This window comes from Psittacula echo (genome assembly GCF_963264785.1).
Source record: "Psittacula echo genome assembly, chromosome: 16".
NCBI classification, from domain to species: Eukaryota; Metazoa; Chordata; class Aves; order Psittaciformes; family Psittacidae; genus Psittacula; species Psittacula echo.
The window spans coordinates 6,069,418-6,077,336 of record NC_137752.1 but is presented as its reverse complement, the minus strand read 5'-3'; the positions used below and the strand labels follow the sequence as shown (position 1 = coordinate 6,077,336).

Genomic DNA, 7,919 nt, shown 5'->3' with positions numbered 1-7,919 from the left:
CGTAACCAAAAAAGGCATATTTAATTTTTTAATCCAGTAAAAAAAGACAGTAAATTAGCATCCTGGTGCATTCTAAAAAGAATTACCAAGCAGAGCAAAACTGTGTGTTCCGAGTTGTAGTATCTGCTGAGGAGCTTTTATTTGACTGATACCTGAAGAACCAGAGATTGTGATGTGGCCAATGAGCCACACAGTTTGTAACTGCAGAATCTTCTTTGGATGATATGCCATTGTTATGAAAACAATTCTTAGTGTTCTGATTTCCCTCTGATAGGAGTTTCTACCCTGAACTAACCAGACTCGAAACAGATCACAAACACTGGAGTTGGTAAAAAAAGGGACACTGCTTTTGGACTATCACGCTGCGTTTGTGACTACACTGTCCTTCCGTGAGTGCTCATCAGCTTTAAATCCTGAGTGCATTCTACCAGCTCACCAGATGTGCTCTTGAGCTGGTGTCAATTCCTGAGCCAAGGCAATTAAGGCACAAAATAATTCTCATGTTAAAGTTTATTTTGCTGCTTGTTTGTTTGTTTGTTTTTGTTGTTGGTTTTAGTTTGTTGGGGCTTTTCTTATAGAAAAGGCTCAGGACTAAACTTCACAACACAGCCTTTTCTACTTTTAAAGCTAAAATTGGTCATCCCGTACTTTCTTTAGTTCATTATGGAAGTCTGACCTTTTATTCCACTGGAACACAAGTAACCTTGCTGCTATCCTAGAAGGCTGTCAATCAGCACTCCTTCACCTCAGTGAAACACAAAGGACCTACAATCTTTCCTTTTGCACTGAAACTTGGTATTCTTTTATACATTTTTATTAGCATGTTGAGGTAGTAGTATTGCCAACAGTGTTACTGGAGCCAGGCAAGAAGTACCCACCTCTGCTACTGATTCTGCCCGCACAAGCTACAGTAAAGGCGTGAGCATGAAGTTATCTGCAGAAATAATTCTGTAGGTAAGTCTGTTGGTATCATTATTTGCTGAGTGGATTCAAAAATAGTCTGTGAATTGTCAACAGCACCCATCAGCTTAGAGAAAAAACCTTAGGAAGCTGGTCAGGACATCACAAAGTACAGGCTAATTATCTCATAAACTGAATTTAGTGTTTTACAGCTGTTTCTCGTGCACATTAACACTATTAAAGCCTCAGATCTGTGTAAAAAAGCATTAAGTTGAAGCATGCGGTCAAAATGAAATTTGCCTTTGACTGTCCAAATATTGACTCATTTCTATTACATGCCTAACACTACTGACAAAAGCCACTGCAGTTCTCACAGCGAGAACTAGATTGAAGAAAGGCCACAGGAATTATATTGATTCTGGCTGATTTTGTCTGTAATTGCTGTTCCTTGGCAGCAAAAAGAGAGGGAAGCTTTGGGGAAGTGAATGTGGATGATCACACTGCTCGTTTGTCTCTTCTGGGGAGATGTGGATGCAGTTACAAAAGGAAGTGAATTTAGAGAGAGACCTTTGCTCCATCCAGAACTCAGCTCTGCTGCCCTTCCCACAACCAGTGTTTAACAGTGTTATTCATATGTAGAAGAAAATAACCCTGACTTATCCTTGAAGTGTAATCTGCAGCATGAACAGGTTGTGGAATAAGCTGCATAGTTCATGATGTACTGAAGTTCCATCTAAGGCAAGAGCAGCAACTGCATTAGCAAAGCTTTACCAAGCAGATGTGTTGGCGCTCTACCAGGTAGGTGCTGCTGTGACTAGACAGGCTCATTGTTCCTGTGAAAATAGATTTTCTCCCATGCAGTCAGGTGGCACGAACAGAAGAATCTCCAGAGATTGAGGATGACCCCTTGGTCAAAGGGATTCTCCAACTCAGAGTGCCGCAGGTAGGAGATGCGATGATGTGACATGAATTCCCACGTAGTGGTGTTGCATGAGATCAGATAGAGGTGTGAAATGAGCAGCAGCACTACAACAATGGTGAATAAAACTATCAGGAGAAAGGATGTGAGGAGGAAAATGTTGTGATTCAGCCAGTCCCAGGACAGTTCAAAGTAGAGGCCTGACCTGTCAATTCAAAGAGCAATAAATTCATGGTTAAAAATGCTGAACTAGTTCCATAAGCCAAGTGACCTTGATAGAACATGTAGGCTGGTTCATAACTACTGAACTTCTGATAATCATGTTCTACAGAGAGTTAATATACTGTTATACTGTTAATATACCGTTACTTAAGAGTTAATAAACTCTTAAGAGACTGCACCAATAGTGACTTAGTATCTAAGAAGTTGAAAAGATACTGGTTCCCCTGACAGCTGAGACAATCATCTTCGGTTAACTCCTCCTGAACAGGCTAAAACCCTGTTGGTGTTTCCAGTACTTGGATTTGTAAACCCAGATCTTATTAGAGTAATTGAAGCAAAATCAGCTTTTCTACTGCTGTGAATTCTGGTAATTAAATCTTAATGATGAATATGAAACCTAAATTATCAGATTCTGCTCAACTACTGCTCAGCTATGTTGTCCCTTGGCAGATTAGGAGACTCCAGGGTGCAAAAGATGGTGAAGATCCAAAGCCTACAATTACTGCTTTGCTCTACAGAACCCCTTCAGTGGGACTCTAGCAGCATCAGAACATTTAGCCATCTCAGAGGTCAGTGTGCTGCCTCAAGGCCTTACCAAGCAACCTGACCTCCCCACAGCAGCACGACAAGCTGCACACTCAGGTAGGCTATAAAGAAGGGGTGATTCTTTTCTCCTATGCAGTTCTCAATCCAGGGACAGTGATGGTCGTAGCGCCGCACACAGTGCTGGCACAGCTGGCAGTGCTTGGCTCGCATCGGCTGCTGCAAAACACAAACCAACAAAAAGAAGAAAACCACTAGCAGTAGCCTGCTACTGTGGTTGTGCTAGTGTGGTAGAAGAGAATATCATGCAAAACTCCCTTCCTCCACAGCAGTACTGTCCCAAAGGCACTCTTTTTTGAGATAACAGCACAACATACACTGCTAAGACAACTAAAGGGGATCGTGATCTCCCTAGTAAAGATCCAAATGAATGAGTTCCAAATTAAATTATTCTCCCACACTACTTCTAGCTATATTTTTTAATCTACTTATAGGAAGTTCAGTGTGTAAGGGATGGAGCTAGAGCCAATCAGTCTATTCAAGATTGATGTGGAAAGCTAGGACCATGACTATTGAATAAAGTGGGCAGAGATGGGATGTTCTTATGGGACTGCATGGAAGAGGGAAATGTCTCTGCTTCTGGGGGAACACAAGACACACACAGGAAAGTGACTCAAGTGCTAGGAATAGAGAATATGAAAGATCTGGCTGAGAAAAGTAGTGCCCCCTACGATTTGTCCCCCAAGGCGTATATATGTTTTGCCAGCTTTTCCTCTTGTAATAAGCTCACTTCTCCTGGTAGGTATTCTTCAGAAATTCATGGAAGCTAGGATAATGCTTGGTTTTATTAAACTGATAAGCATCACTGTGAAAACAGGCCTTTCTAGGCTTTAGGCAAACTATTTTAAGAGCTAATCTAATTGCTCTAATTTTTCCTTCGTGCTGTCTTTTACAACTCAGACTAATGTTTTGTTGGGTTTAGGCCTCCAAACGATAGAGATAGCAACAGTTTTTGTATGTCATGCTTGGCTGCCTTTCTATCACAGTATCTTCAAAATAACCTTTTTGACAATACTGTAAGGCCTGACTGACATGGCAGTAAGAATGTTGCAAAAGAAGATCCTTGTTTCTGTAAGCCAGCACGGAACTGTTTCAGGCTCAGAAAACCAGCACACATGGCAATGCCTATGACTACATCTTTAGCTACACAGTTCCTTTGGATCACTTCAATTCAGAACTGTATTGGAATTCAGTTTGCTTGTTGTGTTTATTTTTTTCTGTGAGTTTTTAAGCAGAAGGGTGACCCTTTGATAGAATCGATCAGATCTGCCATGCCTCCAAACTGCTGAGCAGTGAGCAGTAATAATAGAAAAGCAACAGCTGCTGAACAAAGAGGTTGCCAAAAAATGTAAGCTTGGAAATTGTCCATCCCATCCTTTTCTAGTGTGTTACAAATGCCTACTTTCCCCATGAACACCTACCTTCACCATGCAGTAACCACAACGCCGCAGCTTAACAGTACTTGGAACCAGGGGTATGACCACGCTTTGTTCTTCACTCTTGTCTGCCTACAAAAAAAGAGAAAGAGACTAACTAAAGAGGTTTTGTGTGCTGCTGCTGTGGCATGACTGAGCTGCCTGTATCCTTTTAGTTAATAGTTAAGTAGTGCTGGTTATCCCTGTCATTAAGAAGGTTAAACAGAATAATTTCTTCAAATCCCTACAGGAGCTGCAGACAGTTAAGGTACAGCAAGAGAAAACAGGCTACCTTAACCATCAAAAGAATGTTTGCACAGAGGCAGAAATAACTGTAGGCGAGATACCACACTGATCCTGAGGCTACACTCTGGGACAAAAACAAGGTTAGACTTTGCTTCCAAACACAATAATGGTATCTTTTCAGCATGAGCAGTGCTACTTTGTCTTAGCACAGCCAACACGTACTTCAATGATGGATGATTAAAACCTACAATGCTTCTGTCCTACACAATTTGTAGGCAGTTAACCTGAAGCAGACTATCTATCTCTGTTAATGAAACTTTGCATCTTTTTTACTTCTTTGTAACTTGTATGGGTACATGTCTGCTGAGAGGACAACAAATCTATACACAGTTCAATAGAGCTGCGGAGAGCGCTTTCTTCCAAGCTTGCCATTTGATTTTTCACACTTGTACCACTTAGCAGTAGTTAGCATAAAACAGGTCATGTATACATTCCATAGGGTATTGCAGCCTCTGATTTGAGAGAGGACTTGTGCTCAAATGGCACAGTGCATTTAGAATGGGGATGGGGTGTAAAAGACACACTTAAAGTCAATGAACCCTATTGCTGTCACAGAATATGATTTGGAGACTGTCTATTCTGACCTCCAGTGGTCCATGTAGATTTCCTTTATGCCAAGTGCAACAGAAACAGTTTCAGATTGTTCGTATCTAACAGACTGGGGAAAAGAATGAAAAGCCTACAGATGTTATAGCCCCACCACTTTCTTCCATTCATTAAGTGCTATACCTTCTCTTCCTCTTCAGCCTTAACAAAACCCGGGTCCATGAGAGACACCCTGAAGTACAGCAGGATCGAGCTCAAAACCAGCGAGACGAAGATCAGTGGCTGCAGCAGCTCCCCGCGCTCCTCTTGCTTCTCCAGATCTGAAAAGCACCGCAGACAAGGAGAGCACTGCTTCCTTGTGAAGCCTTTAGCGCTTTTCTCTCTGCCCTTAACAAAGGGGTCCCGCACCCCTACGGGAAGAGCAATGGAAGAGGCCGGTAACGGCAGGGGCTCCCGAGCGCCCCACAGGTTCCCCTCTGCCCTCAGGGCCTCCCGAGGGTCCAGAGGCTGAGGCAGGGCGGAGAACACCCGCGCTCTCCCCGGCGCAGCCCGAGCCCGGCCCGCAGCCGCCTCTGTTCAGGGGCGGGCCTGGCCCAGCCCGGCCCTCGGCCGCCCCCTCCCTGTGTCAGGCAGCGGCCCGGGTACGGGAGGGCCGCGGCTGCCCCGCCTCACCTGTGCGGTGCAGGAACAGCCCCAGCGTCAAGCCACTGCTGAGGGCCGTGTGTGCCACCCTCACCCACAGCCGCCCGGCACCCATGGCGCCCGCCGGCCCGGAAGGGCGGGCGGCTCCCGAGGGCGGTGCCTGCGGCCGGCACTGCCCTGCGGACCGGGGCTCCACCGTGAAGAGGGAGTTGGTGTCCTCCCAGCGTGGACCGCGGCTGTGCACCTCATAAGGTGGCCTGGGCCGCTACCGGCACCTCGGGCTCGGCTTTCCCGAGTGGGAACCAGGATCTGTTTCCTCCCCCTTGCACTTGCAGCCTGGCTGTAGCCCGCCAGCCGCCTTTCTTCCCCTCACACCGTCCTGCATGCTGGCCCTCCACCTCCTCCAGCTCCCTTCCCTCTTGTCCTCCCACTCTGAATCCCAGGATCCACGCGGCCCCTGGGTCCCCAGCTGGGTGTTGTGGCTGTAAGTACTACGGGGAGCACAGGGCAGGGGCCCTTGAGGGCAGTGATGCTGGTTAAACTCCCCTGCACCTCACAGTTAAACCCGAGGCAAATACTGCTCAATGTACATAGGAGCAAAAGAAGGAGTCTCGCAGAGGTGTGCTGCTCAAAGGCGAGGGGTCAAGGTGCTGTCTGGGTGAACTCTGATCATGCCACTTTATTTCATGTGTTGATTTCTATCCCTTAGGAAGAAACACGGAGGTTCTGCCAGGCTGAACACATTTAGCTTGTAAAATGTTTGACATAACTTCAACAGGAGGCCGCTGGGGTGGGAGCTGATCTAAATTCCAATGTCTGCAGACTCCCCTGACAGCAGCAGAGGGAAGCCGGCTTGTCTAGAGAATGGTCCTTCTCATCTGAAAGCAGCTGAATTGCACCCCAGATGTGTTGGTTTTAATCTCTTACTAACAGTAAGGAAAGCGAAGATGACTAGCTTAAAGGTACACATTTACACTCTGAGTGTCTGTCGGTTTAGGGGAGATGAATCTCATCACAGGCCTCTAAAAGTTCTGAAATCAGGTTTTTTTGCTCTTTAAACTCTTCAGTTTTAACACAGATGTATCTTGCTGAGGTTGTTACCTTCTTTCCCAGTAAAAATTTTGAAAGAAAAATCACATTCTTTGCACATTTAAACTTAAAACCTATCAGATTCCTTGGTATTGTTTGACCACGGTGGCGGTATTCTTGATTTGGTCTGAGTCAGTGGCCACCTGCTGATTCCAGGAAAGCACCTGGCTTAATATGGTTTACCTGAGACAGCTGTGTTGAAATGTTAATGAAAAACATAGCTTACATTTCCAACAGTCATTCAAATCCTTTTGCTTTCTTTTTTTGTTCTAGGTAAATGCAAACCATACAAAAATCCTCCCTCAGACACCTCATAGACTGCATCAGTGCTTGTCAAACCTCATTTTGTATGTGAGGTGGCCTTGCTACTCTCTGCCTGCTTTAAATATCCTGAAAACCTTTCCCTTCCCTGAGTTGCAAAGGAAGCTTTGCAGAACAGTAGGAAGCTCAGAACAGCACCATCAGGCTTTATCTACAAACAGAAAGAGAAGGAAGGTGGGTAGTGTCTTTCCATTCTTTGCAGAGAGGTGTAAATTTGAAAGCTTAGTGAAGGCAATTTGCGTAGTAACAATATTACCCCCTTGAAAGTAGAAACATTCTTATGTTCTAGAAAAGTCCGTCCTAAGGAATGTATTCTCTCTCTGTGATTAAAACAATTTGGTGCATGTTAGGTTTCTGGCTTACAGAGATCAGAGCTTATCTCTGCCTTAAGGGTTTCAACCTAAATGACTGGTTGAAATTAGGCTTAGTTCCAAAAAGTATCTACTAGTCAGTTTGAGTGGAGAATCTAGGTTCTTGTGGCATTCCAGCTAGGAATTTCATGTTCCTGGAAGCATCTCTTTGTACTCTTACAACACGGTACATTTTCAGCTTCCCAGAGGTAGTTCAGTTTCACATGATTCCTCCTTCAGCCAGCCAGAGTGTGATACTTTAGAGTTTACAATGACCATTGAATTAACTGGTAGTTGAACCCTTGCAGGACCAGAGTCCTAAGAAGAAAGTCACGCCAGCCTTAAAGCAGATTGATTGTTTTAAGCCGCAGTCTTTTCTTAAGTACTCAGCTTCTGCCCACTTACAAAGCTTAGGCTGTGGAATGCAAGCCACAGATCCATTACAGAGTTCAGAGGCAATATGCACAGGCAAACATTGTTCTGATTTTTTTCCTTGTCTCCCATAATTTCATAACAATACTCCCTTCCTCCATGCCTCTTTTCTATGGACAAACAGTTATTGTATCCTTTGGAGTGATGAAAGGAAAAGCCACAGTTCCTTTCATT

The 7,919-nt window shown here is 44.7% G+C and overlaps 1 protein-coding gene across 1 annotated transcript; it reads right to left on the bottom strand.

Moving 5' to 3' along the window:
* Positions 1–15: 15 nt before the first annotated feature.
* On the bottom strand, positions 16–7,811 carry ZDHHC12 (zDHHC palmitoyltransferase 12). Its single transcript, XM_080630402.1, has 5 exons — positions 5,584–7,811; positions 5,095–5,231; positions 4,066–4,152; positions 2,637–2,803; positions 16–2,024 (listed from the first exon to the last, which is right to left on the bottom strand). The coding sequence occupies exons 1-5, from the start codon at positions 5,666–5,668 to the stop codon at positions 1,715–1,717; spliced, it is 786 nt and encodes a 261-aa protein (XP_080486528.1). The 5' UTR covers positions 5,669–7,811; the 3' UTR covers positions 16–1,714.
* Positions 7,812–7,919: the final 108 nt, after the last annotated feature.

Bases quoted from the DNA above. Each gene is read 5' to 3' on its own strand.
- ZDHHC12 (XM_080630402.1), bottom strand. From the start codon at position 5,668: ATGGGTGCCGGGCGGCTGTGGGTGAGGGTGGCACACACGGCCCTCAGC. The intron at 5,232-5,583 runs GTGAGGCGGGGC...GGTGCTTTTCAG, and splicing joins GCTGTTCCTGCACCGCACAG to ATCTGGAGAAGCAAGAGGAG. The intron at 4,153-5,094 runs GTATAGCACTTA...CTTTTTTTGTAG, and splicing joins AGGCTGAAGAGGAAGAGAAG to GCAGACAAGAGTGAAGAACA.